Genomic DNA, 15,685 nt, shown 5'->3' with positions numbered 1-15,685 from the left:
CCTTAAACACGTGTCCACACAGCGGTGACGGCTGGTTGTTCTCCTGCAGGAGGTGCAGCCCAGTAGCCGGCTCCTCCCCCAGCAGGAACCACTCCAGAGGGGCCAGGAGCAGCAGCTGAGAGGCCAGGTCCTCTCTCTGCTCCTCCCTCTGCTCCTCCCAGCTGCTCCCCCCACTCGGCCCCAAGCAAAGGATTCTGGGTACGTACACGGCCAGGTGACGGCACACCTCCTGCTGCAGGTCGGCAGCCGCCAGCCATCGCTGAGGAGATAACTCAACGTTAAATACAGGTAAATACACTTTAAACACACAGAGGGTATGTGTTAAATACACGTTAAATACACTTTAAATACATGTTAAATACATGTAAAGTAGACGTTGAATACACAATAAATACACATTCAATAAACATTAAATACACCTTAAATAAACATTAACTAAACAATAAATATACTTTAAATACACTTTAAAAACACAATAAATAGACAAAGAAATAAACAACAAATACACGTTAAATAAACATGAAATACACGTTAAATAAACATGAAATAGACATTTTTTTAAAAACTACACATTAACTACACATTAAATACTGCGCGGACGCGTCACTCATCCAGATGTTTTGCAGATCACTCCGCGCATTAACGTTAGCGTTAGCTCCTCGAGCAGATTAAGCAGGTGAGCGCTCGCGCTGTGACGCAGTGACAGGTGACAGGTAAGGGGGCGGGGAAACGGACAGCTCGAGAGGCCTCTCACCAGCGCGGTGTCTTTGGCGGAGAAGTGCAGGAACTCTGAACAGAGAAGAGACGGAGGGTCTCTGTCGGACTGGGCCGCCGCCATCTTCCTCCCTCTGTGCTGCTGCTGCACGGAGAAGAACCCGGAACCGGAAGTCACCAACAGCTGAGGGGGCGGGGTCACAAACAAGGAAGACATGAAACCACCTGTCAGTCACTTAACCAGACATTTTAATAAGATTTTGCACAATGAATGAACACACCATCAGTATAAATACATGGGCATGTTTAATAAAACGGTGTGACAAGTATTAAAACACAATAAATATACAAAGCATCTGTAGGAGCTATTTACTCATATTATAAGTTTATTTTATTTACAAGTAATATTGTTTAATTCAAGTTGTTTGTGTTGTTAAGAGTTGATAAATGTATGGATGCATGTAATTACAATTGTTCAAGGGGAGGCGCTGTTGCGCCTCATATGGCATGAAGTCACGTGACACCACTACCTTATAAGGGAGATGTTCGCTCTCTTCTTCTCTCGGTCTTACCTGACTCTCACGGAAGAGCAGCTTGTCCTAAAATAAACAATGCCGTGCATTGATGGCTGAAGAGACAAACGCCTGAACGTCCGTTCATTCCTAAGAATCAAGATTCCGCTGTGCAGGTAGGCAGAAGGTATAAGCCTACCTGTCAACAGGTTATGGGCCCAGCTAACGGAGAATGATTCTAAAATTTTGACGGACACGTGCGCGGATTGCTAGCAAGACTACGCTAGCAGACAGAAGCAAAGAGCTAGTTTAGCGCCGGGAGTGCCGGGAAGCTAAAGCTAGGCTGAAAAGGAGCTAAACTGAGCTACAAACAGAAAAAGTCATGACAAACAGAGGCAAGAGCAAGTGGCCCACGTTTGACGGGAGAGCAGAGGAGTATGAGCTCTGGGAAGAAAGGATGCTATGCTGCATGCATGGAGCGGGGCTGAAACGCACGATCCTCACAGAGCCCCAAGGACCACTGACGGTTGAAGAACAGGCTGAGGATGATAAACTGAATGCTGACGCCTATTGTGCATTGGCGCCGCTACTTGACAATACGAGCTTGGGACTAATATTCAGAGACACGAAGGACAAGGGCAGAGAGAGTCTCAAAGTGTTAAAAGAACATTACATCGGAAAAGGTAGACCCCGGATTGTCTCCCTGTATATAACAATGACTGCTCTGAAGAAAGCTGACAACGAGACTGTAACTGAATATATTATCCGAGCTGAGCAGATCATTACGGCACTCAGGGGTGCAGGTGAAGCACCGAGTGAGGGACTGATGATGGCGATGGTCATGAGGGGGTTACCGGAGAAGTACAAGCCATTCACACTGATGGTGACACATGGTTCAGCAGACATGACGCTGGGAGAGTTCAAGGCAAAGTTGAGAAATTTCGAGGCTTCAGAAGACTTAGACCCTGTCACGGAAGAGGCGGGAGAAAGGGTGCTGAGGGCCCAAGCTGCGCCAAGGAAAAAGACCGTGCCAGTGGAGATAGTGTGTTGGCGATGCGGAGAAAAGGGCCACAGAAGGAACGACTGCACAGAGAAAGTTTGGTGTAGCTTTTGCAAAAGCAAGGGACACACAGACAAGGCATGCTCAAAGAAGGAGCGTGAACAGAGCACCAGGTGTGCGTGTGTCCAAGATGGCGGCGACGGCGGTGGCTGTAGAGCGGGTCGTGAACAAGATGGCGCCCGGGGAGCTGCGGGAGGAGACCGCACCTGCAGGGCACACACCGAAGATGTTAGCCTCTCAGGCCAACAGCTGCGGACCCAGAGAAAGGGGCTGATCGTGGACACGGGTGCGTCGTCCCACATCATCAACGACAGGAGCAAGTTCAAGAGCTTCGACAGCACCTTCAAGCCAGAGAGGCACAGCATGGAACTGGCAGACGGGAAGCGTACCGTCGGGGTGGCGCAAGGCAGGGGAGACGCACAGGTATGCCTCATAGACAGCGATGGCCGCCGGTGTACAGTGACTTTAAAGAACGCGCTCTACATTCCCTCGTATCCACAAGAACTCTTCTCAGTGAAGTCTGCTACCTCTCACGGTGCCAAAGTACTCTTCGAAGAAGGTAATGATGTCATAGTGATGCCGGGTGGCACAAGGTATAATATTCATGTATATCAAAGAATGTACTACTTGCAAACCGAGTGTGATATAGACGATGTGTGTCATGTCAGCTATGATATGCAGACATGGCATGAAATAATGGGTCACTGCAATTACGAAGATATTTTGAAACTGCAGGATGTCACAGAAGGCATGCACATCAGAGGTGAAAAGCGTAGGCCTGTTAAAGAATGTGCAGTGTGCATAGAGGGAAAATTTACTCAAACGAGAAACAGATATCCGACTGACAAGGTAAAGACACCACTTGAGCTGGTAAACACAGACCTAACTGGTCCAGTAAACAATGAGTCCATAGATGGTTTTAAGTACATGCAGTCTTTTACAGATGTGTTTACGGGGGCAGTGCTTGTTTACTTCCTGAAAGCAAAAAGTGATACAATTCAGGCCACTGAGAAATACCTGGCAGATGTAGCGCCTTATGGCACTGTGAAATGCATTAGATCAGATAATGGGACGGAGTTCACTAACAGAGGGTTTCAGACGCTACTGAGAAAGAACAAAATCAGACACGAGACTTCCTGTCCTTACTCCCCGCACCAGAACGGGACAGCGGAAAGGGAAGGGCGCACTCTTTTCGAGATGGCCAGATGTAAGCTTATTGACAGTGATCTACCGAAGAGTCTCTGGCATTACGCCATCCAGGAAGCAGCCTATACTAGGAACCGGTGCTTTAACAAACACACTGGCACTACTCCATATACAGCAATGACAGGTAAAAGATGCAATCTAGCCGAGGTACATAAGTTTGGTTCAGTGTGCTATGCCTACCAGCAAGACAGAGGGAAGCTAGATTCTAGATGTGAGAAAGGACTCTTTGTCGGCCATGACAAGAGCAGTCCTGCCTATCTAGTTTACTACCCCGATAAAGGAAAAGTGCAGAAGCACAGACTGGTAAAGTTTGTCACCAAGACAACATGTGAAAACGAGACTCAGACAGAGGAGCTAGAACTGAACCCCAAAGCAGGTTGTGACAAGAGCATAGATGTTTCACAGCCTAGTGTACTGAGCACAGAGGTACGGGCTGATAGTCCACAGTCAACGTCAGAGGATGATGGCGAAAAGCAACCTAGGATGACGCCACATGCCTCAGACAGTGGGAGATATCCCGTCAGAGAGCGTAAAGCCCCGGGGTATCTGAGAGATTACACTACGGATGGTACTGATGACGACAGTACACTCATTAGTGTAGATTATTGCTACCGAGCCGTTTGTGGTGTACCTCTGACCTTTAAAGAGGCCATGACATCAACTGAGTCGGGAAAGTGGAAGGAAGCGATGGACGAGGAGATGAAGTCCCTAGAGGACAACCAGACCTTTACCCTGACTAAGTTACCAGAGGGCAGGAAGACAGTGGGAGGAAGGTGGGTATACTCGATTAAGGAGGACATTGACGGACACGACCAGTACAAAGCTAGGTTTGTAGCGAAAGGGTACAGTCAGAGAGCGGGAATAGATTATGGCGAGACATTCTCACCAACAGCAAATCTTACAAGTATACGGGTAGTGATGCAGAAGGCAGCTCAAGACGATTTGATCCTGCATCAAATGGACGTGAAAACAGCCTATCTGCACGCACCCATTGATCGAGATATCTACATGGAACAACCTGAAGGTTACGAAAAAGAGGGAGAGAAGCTAGTGTGTAAACTAGAGAAATCAATTTACGGCCTGAAGCAGTCGGGGCGTAATTGGAATGAGATGCTCCACACATGTCTTGTAGATGACGACTTCACTCAGAATCTGACTGACCAGTGCGTCTACACAAAAGAGTCTACAGAGGCAGGAAAGGTAATGGTAGTTATCTGGGTGGATGATCTTATCATTGCAGCCAGCAATACAGAGAGTCTTGAGAAAGTGAAGAACATGTTGTCTACCAGATTTAAAATGAAGGACCTGGGTAGGTTGAAGTATTTTCTGGGCATTGACTTCAGCCAGTCCGATGGCTGTGTAAAAATGTCGCAACAAAGATATGTTGAAAAGATACTGAAACGTTTCGACATGCAGGACTGCAGAACTAGAGAAACACCATGCGACCCAAAGTTAGACTACTCTGAAGACGCGTCTAAAATGTCTGATGTGAAGAAGTACAGAGAGGCTGTTGGCAGTCTCATTTACTTAACGACCTGTACACGTCCTGACATATGTTTTGTGGTGAGCAAGTTATCACAGCATTTTGCCGACCCTACAGATGAACATTGGGTTACGGTGAAACATGTTTTGCGTTATCTCAAGGGTACTGCAGACAAACAGCTTTGTTTCAGAAAGAGCAGAGAGGGTCTAGGTTTACAGGCATATAGTGACGCAGACTGGGCTGCGGACGCTAGCGACAGACGCAGTACCACAGGGTATTGTGTGTGTATGGGTAAAGACAGCTCCTTAGTCTCTTGGAAAACCAAGAAGCAACCCACGGTAGCATTATCCACATGCGAAGCCGAGTACATGGCCCTAGCTCTAACAATACAGGAGTGTATTTATTTGGAGCAATTACTGGGAGGTATAGATACCTATGTGTACAAGAAAACGGTCGTTTATGAGGACAACCAGGGGACAATTGCGCTTGCCAGAAACCCTGTATGTAGACAAAGATGTAAGCATGTGGACATTAAATATCACTTCATTAGGTCTACCATAAGGGAAGATAAGATGTCACTTGCCTACTGTCCCACAGACGACATGGTCGCTGATGTTATGACAAAGCCCGCATCCAGACTTAAGCTGAAGAACTTTGCAGGATTTATGTTTGGTGTGTAAAAATGTTGACTTCTGAATATGCCTTTTTTGTTTGTTTTGTTTATGATGTAAAAGTTGTACATTATACATGTCATTCATAAGTGGGAGTGTTAAGAGTTGATAAATGTATGGATGCATGTAATTACAATTGTTCAAGGGGAGGCGCTGTTGCGCCTCATATGGCATGAAGTCACGTGACACCACTACCTTATAAGGGAGATGTTCGCTCTCTTCTTCTCTCGGTCTTACCTGACTCTCACGGAAGAGCAGCTTGTCCTAAAATAAACAATGCCGTGCATTGATGGCTGAAGAGACAAACGCCTGAACGTCCGTTCATTCCTAAGAATCAAGATTCCGCTGTGCAGGTAGGCAGAAGGTATAAGCCTACCTGTCAACATGTGTATTTAGGTTAGATTTAGTTGATGTATTAGGATAGTTTTTCTTTTGATTGTAGTTGACTTCAAAACTCGTCAAATTCTTTTTAGTGTCAGTTCAATGGTGTTGTTCGGCCCTCTGCTGTGCATCTAACGACACCATTGAACAGTACATTATTGACGGTACATTATTGACGGTACGGTACTGCCTCGAGTACCTGATTGCTTAAGTACACCTCCATAGGGTTGTTGATTCCTTTGTATTGCCTCTCATACACTCGGCGCTTGTGAAGTCCTCAGGCTCGTTCCCCAGCTGTCACTGGTGACCCCAATAAGTGCTCGTCTCAAATACCTTTCAAAGTACCTTTACTAAAGCAACACCAGGAAACACAGAGACCTTCAAAGACTATTTCTTTTATTATTGTTTCATTTCATTGTCCTCCTTCTGGTTCTCCATCTGCTGGACTGGAGTCCGGTTCTCCACCAGCTGCTGGACCAGAGTCCGGAGCTGCTTCAGCTCTGCGCGGATAGCCTGGAGCTCCTGGTCCTGGTTCAAGGTCTGGTCTCTGTTCTGGTCCTGGTTCAAGGTCTGGTCTCTGTTCTGGTCCTGGTTCAAGGTCTGGTCTCTGTTCTGGTCCTGGTTCAAGGTCTGGTCTCTGGTAGGGAGAAGAACAGATGTAAGAGCTGCACCTTGAATGAGGCGAGACAGAAGAACCTGAAGAACCTCACCCAGAACCTCCAGCTGAGTCCAGGTCTCTCTGCAGGACCAGGAACTGATCCAGGGTCTCCTACAGGACACACACACACACTAACTGTAATATAATTATAATACAATATTATTATTATTATTATTATTATTATTGTTATTATTATTAGTATTATTAATAATAATAATAATATACTAATAATAATAAGTATAATTTAATACGTTTAATAATTATACAATAATAATAACAATTTCCAGACACAAACTTTAATCTGCGTAGTGATGCGTCCCATCTCGCCATGGTAACGGGAGTTAGTGGTGATGTCATTGTTGTGGGCGTCGGTCAGCGGTGCACAGTGGTTGGAGATGTACTGGTTGTCATAGAAACGGCGGAGGAGGGGCATGGATTCCTCCACCTGCAGGATGACGGACGCCTGTTGCATCACTGCGTTAGCCTGGGAGTTATCATGAACCCTGAACATGTATAGATACATGTATGTTAGCCTGGGAGTTATCATGAACCCTGAACATGTATAGATACATGTATGTTAGCCTGGGAGTTATCATGAACCCTGAACATGTATAGATACATGTATGTTAGCCTGGGAGTTATCATGAACCCTGAACATGTATAGATACATGTATGTTAGCCTGGGAGTTATCATGAACCCTGAACATGTATAGATACATGTATGTTAGCCTGGGAGTTATCATGAACCCTGAACATGTATAGATACATGTATGTTAGCCTGGGAGTTATCATGAACCCTGAACATGTATAGATACATGTATGTTAGCCTGGGAGTTATCATGAACCCTGAACATGTATAGATACATGTATGTTAGCCTGGGAGTTATCATGAACCCTGAACATGTATAGATACATGTATGTTAGCCTGGGAGTTATCATGAACCCTGAACATGTATAGATACATGTATGTTAGCCTGGGAGTTATCATGAACCCTGAACATGTATAGATACATGTATGTTAGCCTGGGAGTTATCATGAACCCTGAACATGTATAGATACATGTATGTTAGCCTGGGAGTTATCATGAACCCTGAACATGTATAGATACATGTATGTTAGCCTGGGAGTTATCATGAACCCTGAACATGTATAGATACATGTATGTTAGCCTGGGAGTTATCATGAACCCTGAACATGTATAGATACATGTATGTTAGCCTGGGAGTTATCATGAACCCTGGAAAGGGTGAAGACAGACAAGTGAGGACAGACCAGGTGAGGACAGACAGGTGATGACAGACAGGTGAAGACAGACCAGGTGAGGACAGACAGGTGAAGACAGACAGGTGAAGACAGACAGGTGAGGACAGACAGGTGAGGACAGACAGGTGAAGACAGACAGGTGAGGACAGACCAGGTGAGGACAGACAGGTGATGACAGACAGGTGAAGACAGACAGGTGAAGACAGACCAGGTGAGGACAGACAGGTGAAGACAGACAAGTGAGGACAGACAAGTGAAGACAGACAGGTGAGGACAGACAGGTGAGGACAGACAGGTGAAGACAGACAGGTGAGGACAGACCAGGTGAGGACAGACAGGTGAGGACAGACAGGTGAAGACAGACAGGTGAAGACAGACCAGGTGAGGACAGACAGGTGAAGACAGACAGGTGAAGACAGACCAGGTGAGGACAGACAGGTGAAGACAGACAAGTGAGGACAGACAAGTGAAGACAGACAAGTGAGGACAGACAAGTGAAGACAGACCAGGTGAGGACAGACAGGTGAGGACAGACAGGTGAAGACAGACGAGTGAGGACAGACAAGTGAGGACAGACAGGTGAGGACAGACCAGGTGATGACAGACAGGTGAAGACAGACAGGTGAAGACAGACCAGGTGAGGACAGACAGGTGAGGACAGACAGGTGAAGACAGACAAGTGAGGACAGACAAGTGAGGACAGACAGGTGAGGACAGACCAGGTGATGACAGACAGGTGAAGACAGACAGGTGAAGACAGACAGGTGAAAACAGACAGGTGGTGCTACTGACCTCTGGAAGGTGTCTGTGAGCAGGGCCACCAGCAGGTTGACACACAAGATGGAGGACGCAGCCAGAAACGTCCCACAGAGTAGAGGAGCCATAACAGGGTCCACTGTTGCCATGGCAGCATACTCGTACTCGTCCACCAGAGTGATGCGGTACAGACTGAACAGCAGGCCGGAGACAGACTGCATGCTGGGAACTGAGGAGGAGCCTGAAGAGACAGAGCTACAAGCTGTCAGACATCCATGAGTGAACCCACCAGGGCCACAGAGCCAGCAATACATTTAGTTTGAGACATTTATTGACATGTTTGTATTTATTCATGTCTTCACTGCTTGTGTGAACCTCAGAGCTTCAGCACAACATCCTCCTCGTGAGTAAAGTTGTGTTTTCACAAGAGAAGTGAAGAATTTCAACAATGAAGCTTCAATGTTTCAGCTTCAGTCCGATTATCACTTCACACTTGTGATGCCAATGCAGCCTCTCTGCATTGAGAGCTGAGGTGTAACACACATGAACCTGCTACACAACAGCCTTCAGAGGGGAAGAGAAATAATGTTAATAATGTTAATAATACTTGTAATTATTACTTGTAACACACATGAACCTGCAGCAGCCTTCAGAGGAGAAGAGAAACGACCTCAGACTCCATAAAATATCTAGAACTTTGTGATTGCCAGCAGTGAAGGTTTAGCACGTAATAATGTTATTGTATCAGTAATGATGTTAATAATGTTAATAATACTTGTAATTATTACTCGTAACACAAACCTCCGAACATGATCCAGAAGCTGCAGGCGTAGGGGACGAAGATCTCAGCGTACAGGAACAGGAAACGCATCACGTCCCCGATGATGTTACCCAACATGACAATGAACGGACCCATCAACCTGCACACACACACACACACACACACACACACACACACACACACACACTATATAAGTACAGTTTGGTTCACTGATGCCTTCACATCCTGTTGGACACAAGTCCACGACAAGAGAGTGAGAGAGAGTGAGAGAGTGAGAGAGTGAGAGAGAGAGAGAGAGAGAGAGAGAGAGAGAGAGAGAGAGAGAGAGAGAGAGAGAGAGAGAGTACCTGAAGGCTCTGACGTGCTTCATCAGTCTGATCCACAGGAAGACGACGGTGACGGAGAACATGCGCAGGCTGCTGGTGTGAAGACGGACAGACGGGTGAAGCACGTCGGCCATGTGCACGCTGAAGGAGGCGGCCAGCAGAGAGTACACCAGCCAATCAAACACGTTCCTGACAGGAAGCATTCACACGTCTATACAACAATAAATGATGCGTTTGAAAAGCACAGATGATGTTGTGTGTGTGTGTCAGTGTGTGTGTGTGTCAGTGTGTGTGTGTGTGTGTGTGTGTGTGTTTGTGTGTTACCACAAGTCCCGACTGTAGCTTCCTTTCATCCTCTGAATCTGTTTGTTCTGATCCATAAGGAAAACTCTTTCCTTCAAGCACACACACACACACACACACACACACACACACACACACACACACACACACACACACACACACACACACACGCGTTATCATCAGTGTTATTATTTCTCCACCGGATGTTTCTAACTGAAGCTAAGCTTTGGTACCTGAGGCCACATGGGATGTGAGCAGCGCAGATCGTCTTGGAGACGAAGCTCCGCCCACCTTCGCCAGAGGCGGAGCTTCCTCCTGGACCGCAGGATGTCCTGGATCTCCCTCAGCACCTCCTCCAGGGTCAACAGCAGGGCCAGGGCAACGAGGAGGACCCGCCACCAGTCCTGAGACACACAGACAGGTGGAAGACAGACAGGTGAGGAGGACCCACCACCAGTCCTGAGACAGACAGACAGGTAGGAGACAGACAGGTCACCTGGGGGAGGGTGTAGTGTGATGAGTCTCGGTACACAGAGATGGAAATGGCGACGGTTGTCCACGAGACGTTGAACAGGAAGTTGAGGATGAGAAGAAGCCACGCCCCTAACCTGGAGACAGACGGACAGACAGGTTCAGAAAGAAAGACAGGGAGACAGACAGGTAGACAGACAGGTAGAGCACTGACATTTACCTGCCGTACAGTTTCCATTTGACCTGGATCAGTTTGAGAAACACTGGATTCATGATGAGGTTCAGTTTCCCATGATGCACCACTACCTCCAGCTGAGGGACGAGAGAGCCAGGTGAGACATGAGAGAGAGAGAGAGAGAGACAGAGAGAGAGAGAGAGAGTATATATATAGTTGGACTACAGGAAAGTGAACTCACTGGAGACGTTGGCTCACCGTTTGCTTCTGCAAAACACAACAGACAGGAAGGTGTGTGAGACAGGTATCATGTAGTATTGTCTGTAACACTGTGACAGTAGTATTGTCTGTCACACTGTGACAGTAGTATTGCACTTGTAGTGCAGCGTTATAGTAGTAGTAGGGTTATAGGAGTACTGCAGTACTACAGCAGCAGTAGTAGGGTTATAGGAGTACTGCAGTACTACAGCAGCAGTAGTAGGGTTATAAGAGTACTGCAGTACTACAGCAGCAGTAGTAGGGTTATAAGAGTACTGCAGTACTACAGCAGCAGTAGTAGGGTTATAGGAGTACTGCAGTACTACAGCAGCAGTAGTAGGGTTATAAGAGTACTGCAGTACTACAGCAGCAGTAGTAGGGTTATAAGAGTACTGCAGTACTACAGCAGCAGTAGTAGGGTTATAGGACACAGTAAAATCCACAGTTAAATGTGCAGTGTCAAAATCCAGTGACTCTTTCAGAGTTATTTCAACAACAGCTTGAGTGCGATGCAGCCTCGTGTTGGTGTTAATTTATGGAGTTAAAGCAGGTGGTGTTAGAAGTACTCTGAAAAGCCCCTCCCCCTTCCTCACCTCATTTCTGGTGTGAAGAGGCTCTGGGGGCGGAGCTGTTTCTGTGAGTTAACACAATGCACTTCTGACTAAGTTATCTACACCTACGGTTATTTAGCAATCTTTCTTTTTTACTTACATCCTGTGAGATCCTGTCCAATGGAGTTTGACAAGACGACCCAGCATGCAGTTCAGCGGTGTAACTTTATGAATGTGAAACCATGAATTAAGTTCTTATCCCTGTTGCATATTGAGACTTTCATGGGCAGTTAGACATCACTCTGAGTGGTAGATATTTAACACTAAGAAACAGGTAAATTATTAACACAAATGACAGTAGATGTTGACACTCTCCAGGGTCATTTGACCCTCTAGTGTCAGCTCTGTTCAGTGTTAATGAAAGTTTGAATTTAACTCAATGAGTTGATATATTATCACAGAAGAGTTAAATGATCAACACTGATGAGAACGATGATTACACTTTCAGAGTTATTTAACCAGTAGTGTTAAATTTGAGTAACACTAAACAGTGTTAGGTAGTGTTACATTTGTACTCTATATAGTTGATTTAACTCTAAAATTTCAACTCTTGATCAAGAGTTAATTTAGCACCAATTCCGAGTGGGACCAAATAGACTCGGCAATAGTGTTAAATTTAACTCTTAAAGTGTTACTTCAACACTGCAAAATTTACTGTGGAGTACTGCAGTACTACAGCAGCAGTAGTAGCAGTGCTACCTTTGAGGTGGGGCTCAGGTGCATGTGTTTCCGGTTCCAACAGGTTCAGGTAGTAGTACTGCTGTCGGGTCATGTTGTCAGTCACATGGAACTGACTGAGCGCCAGCAGGGCCTGAACACATACAAGTACATTCCATGTACTCTGTCAGTGAATTATATCCATATTATCACATTTCACAACATAACCTGAATTCAAGTGTAAACGTCATCAAGGAAATAGAGAAACAACAATATGAAATAGTTGGACTTTTTAATTCTGACTCTGGACCAATCACAGCCCTGTGATCTACACATCCTCACCACTGGACTCATCCGGCCAATAAGAGCAGTGATACAGAGCTGTCCGTCACAGTCCATCAGCCCCGCCTCCGCACCGAGCTCCAACAGCACCCGGGCTGCTTCACTGCGCTCTGCAAGTACCACACAGTACTCGTGTTACACTGCTCTGCAAGAGTAATGTCAGTAGAGTCAGTAATCAGTCGTGTCAGTAGAGGCAGTAGTCAGTAGTGTCAATAGTGTCAGTAATGTCAGTAGTCAGTAGAGGCAGTAATGTTAGTAGAGTCAGTAATCAATAGTGGCAATAGTGTCAGTAGTCAGCAATGCCAGTGGTGTCAGTTGTCAGTAGACTCAGTAGTGTCGGTAGTACCCAGGTTGGCGGCCAGCTGCAGTGGGGTTCTGCCCTTGTAGTCGGTAGTGTCAGTAGTGTCAGTAGTACCCAGGTTGGCGGCCAGCTGTAGTGGGGTTCTGCCCTTGTAGTCGGTAGTGTCAGTAGTATCCAGGTTGGCGGCCAGCTGCGGTGGGGTTCTGCTCTTGTAGTCTGTAGTGTCAGTAGTGTCAGTAGTACCCAGGTTGGCGGCCAGCTGCAGTGGGGTTCTGCTCTTGTAGTCGGTAGTGTCAGTAGTACCCAGGTTGGCGGCCAGCTGCAGTGGGGTTCTGCCCTTGTAGTCGGTAGTGTCAGTAGTATCCAGGTTGGCGGCCAGCTGCGGTGGGGTTCTGCTCTTGTAGTCTGTAGTGTCAGTAGTGTCAGTAGTACCCAGGTTGGCGGCCAGCTGCAGTGGGGTTCTGCCCTTGTAGTCGGTAGTGTCAGTAGTGTCAGTAGTACCCAGGTTGGCGGCCAGCTGCAGTGGGGTTCTGCCCTTGTAGTCGGTAGTGTCAGTAGTGTCAGTAGTACCCAGGTTGGCGGCCAGCTGCAGTGGGGTTCTGCCCTTGTAGTCGCTGCAGCTGATGGAGGCTCCGTTCTGCAGCAGCAGTCTGATGGAACTCACAGCATCATTCTTGGCAGCGTAGTGAAGAGGACTCTGCTGGTCCAGGAATGTCCGAGCCTCTGGGTCAGCTGAGGAGACACACACACACACAGGTTGTTAGTTAAACTTGATAACCAGAAGATACATTGGACCCTTTTGAACTCTCTTTCTTCATGCAGAGGTACCAGATACAGGTGTACCTGGTACACTCCTGTAGGAGTCTTTGTGTATCTTGTGTCTGTATATGTCTGTGTGTGTTTGTATTTGTATATGTCTGTGTGTATGTCTGTGTGTCTTTGTCTTTGTGTATCTCTTTTTTTTCTTGCAGGAGTGTACCAGGTACAGGTGTACCAGGTACCTGCAGGAGTGTACCAGGTGTACCTGTACCAGTCCACACAGACCTTTCTGGTCCAGCAGGAACTGAACCATGTCCTTGTAGTCCAGCGCCGAGGCCACGTGAAGAGCCGTCACTCCAAACTGGTCCGGTCGGAGGAGGTCTGATCCCCGGTCCAAAAAGAACCGCATTACGTCCACACTCCAAGCCCTGGAGATCTACACACACACACACACACACACACACACACACACACACACATGCACACATGTGTGATGTGGAACAGGTCGACAACGTTTTACACTGGAGACCAGCAGGAACACAACATCTCACAAGTCTGACTCTGTGAGGAAGTGAACCAGCATAACCTGCATCTGTGAGATTGTTGTTAAACTTGTTGTTGTTGTGCGGCGAAGATGCATTCAGTTGGTTGTGTTGTGTAGTTGCTTCATCGCTGTGCACCTCATGCAAGATGCTCTGTCCATATCTGTCTGAGCTGTTTGGATCGGCTCCGTCTGAGATCACTTCATCCAAAAAGTCAAGGTCCACCTGCACACACACACACACACACACACACACACACACGCATACACACACACACACACACGCATACACACACACACACGCATACACACATGCACACGCAGACACACACACACACACACACACACACACACGCATACACACACACGCATACACACACACACACGCATACACACATGCACACGCAGACACACACACACACACACACGCACACACGCATACACACACACACACACACACGCATACACACACGCATACACACATGCACACGCAGACACACACACACACACACACACACACACACACACGCATACACACACACGCATACACACACACACACGCATACACACATGCACACGCAGACACACACACACACACACACACACACACACGCATACACACACACACACACACGCATACACACACGCATACACACACACACACACACACACACACGCATACACACACACACACGCATACACACATGCACACGCAGACACACACACACACGCATACACACACACACACGCATACACACGCAGACACACAGACAAAAGATACACAAAGACAAACACAGTGTTACCTAGTTAGTGTTACTGGTTAGTGTTACTGGTTAGTGTTACCTGGTTAGTGTTACCTGGTTGGTGTTCCCTGGTTAGTGTTACCTGGTTAGTGTTACCTGGTTAGTGTTACCTGGTTGGTGTTACCTGGTTGGTGTTCCCTGGTTAGTGTTACCTGGTTAGTGTTACCTGGTTAGTGTTACCTGGTTGGTGTTCCCTGGTTAGTGTTACCTGGTTGGTGTTCCCTGGTTAGTGTTACCTGGTTAGTGTTACCTGGTTAGTGTTACCTGGTTGGTGTTACCTGGTTGGTGTTCCCTGGTTAGTGTTACCTGGTTGGTGTTACCTGGTTAGTGTTACCTGGTTAGTGTTACCTGGTTAGTGTTACCTGGTTGGTGTTCCCTGGTTAGTGTTACCTGGTTGGTGTTACCTGGTTGGTGTTCCCTGGTTAGTGTTACCTGGTTGGTGTTACCTGGTTAGTGTTACCTGGTTAGTGTTACCTGGTTGGTGTTACCTGGTTAGTGTTACCTGGTCAGAGTCCTGGTTGGTAGCAGCCAGTAGTCGAAAGTGATTCAGCAGTTTTTTATTCATTTGATTTTTATTTGTTGCGTCAGTTTCATCCCTCTGCTCTTCATCACCTTCGTCATCCTCAGCCAGACCTATGTACTTCATCTCCAA

At 46.9% G+C, this 15,685-nt stretch overlaps 3 protein-coding genes across 4 annotated transcripts in view; all 3 read right to left on the bottom strand.

Annotated features, from left to right (window-relative positions):
* ubr2 (ubiquitin protein ligase E3 component n-recognin 2) overlaps window positions 1-6,325 on the bottom strand; it is a 38,297-nt gene extending 31,972 nt beyond the window's left edge. For both annotated transcript variants that reach the window (XM_068601841.1, XM_068601842.1), the window contains exons 1-3: window positions 6,227-6,325; window positions 755-898; window positions 1-259 (exon numbers count right to left, since the gene is read on the bottom strand). The exon at window positions 1-259 is cut by the window's left edge and continues 25 nt beyond it. In XM_068601841.1, the coding sequence (XP_068457942.1) occupies window positions 1-259; window positions 755-898; window positions 6,227-6,250 (427 nt within the window). In that variant the 5' untranslated portion in view covers window positions 6,251-6,325. The remainder of the gene's footprint in view (window positions 260-754; window positions 899-6,226) is intronic.
* A 101-nt stretch (window positions 6,326-6,426) lies between these two features.
* LOC137803399 (polycystin-2-like protein 1) lies at window positions 6,427-9,673 on the bottom strand. The gene is made up of 5 exons (XM_068601832.1): window positions 9,507-9,673; window positions 8,742-8,946; window positions 6,981-7,188; window positions 6,738-6,796; window positions 6,427-6,664 (listed from the first exon to the last, which is right to left on the bottom strand). Exons 1-5 carry the CDS (start codon window positions 9,619-9,621, stop codon window positions 6,427-6,429), a joined length of 825 nt encoding a protein of 274 aa, XP_068457933.1. The 5' UTR covers window positions 9,622-9,673.
* A 31-nt stretch (window positions 9,674-9,704) lies between these two features.
* LOC137803398 (uncharacterized) lies at window positions 9,705-14,451 on the bottom strand. Its single transcript, XM_068601831.1, has 12 exons — window positions 14,370-14,451; window positions 13,975-14,125; window positions 13,501-13,662; window positions 12,630-12,739; window positions 12,330-12,441; window positions 11,003-11,028; window positions 10,807-10,898; window positions 10,612-10,723; window positions 10,349-10,519; window positions 10,137-10,207; window positions 9,834-10,001; window positions 9,705-9,711 (listed from the first exon to the last, which is right to left on the bottom strand). Exons 2-12 carry the CDS (start codon window positions 14,096-14,098, stop codon window positions 9,705-9,707), a joined length of 1,155 nt encoding a protein of 384 aa, XP_068457932.1. The 5' UTR covers window positions 14,099-14,125; window positions 14,370-14,451.
* Window positions 14,452-15,685: the final 1,234 nt, after the last annotated feature.

The sequence above is a fragment of the Clinocottus analis genome, unplaced genomic scaffold (assembly GCF_023055335.1).
Source record: "Clinocottus analis isolate CAN_PGR_092001 unplaced genomic scaffold, fCliAna1.0.p SCAF_55, whole genome shotgun sequence".
Taxonomy (NCBI): domain Eukaryota; kingdom Metazoa; phylum Chordata; class Actinopteri; order Perciformes; family Cottidae; genus Clinocottus; species Clinocottus analis.
Note: the sequence above shows the minus strand (reverse complement) of the source record. Positions and strands in the feature narration are given on the sequence as shown.

Excerpts from the sequence above, each read along its gene's own strand:
- LOC137803398 (XM_068601831.1), bottom strand. The coding sequence starts at position 14,098 with ATGCGGTTCTTTTTGGACCGGGGATCAGACCTCCTCCGACCGGACCAG. Across the intron at positions 10,899-11,002 it reads ACGGTGAGCCAACGTCTCCA|CTGGAGGTAGTGGTGCATCA; the intron begins GTGAGTTCACTT and ends CTCGTCCCTCAG. Across the intron at positions 10,520-10,611 it reads CACACTACACCCTCCCCCAG|GACTGGTGGCGGGTCCTCCT; the intron begins GTGACCTGTCTG and ends TGTGTGTCTCAG.
- LOC137803399 (XM_068601832.1), bottom strand. The coding sequence starts at position 9,621 with ATGGGTCCGTTCATTGTCATGTTGGGTAACATCATCGGGGACGTGATG. Across the intron at positions 7,189-8,741 it reads CTCACAGACACCTTCCAGAG|GGTTCATGATAACTCCCAGG; the intron begins GTCAGTAGCACC and ends ATACATGTTCAG. Across the intron at positions 6,665-6,737 it reads GACTCAGCTGGAGGTTCTGG|AGACCAGACCTTGAACCAGG; the intron begins GTGAGGTTCTTC and ends TCTCCCTACCAG.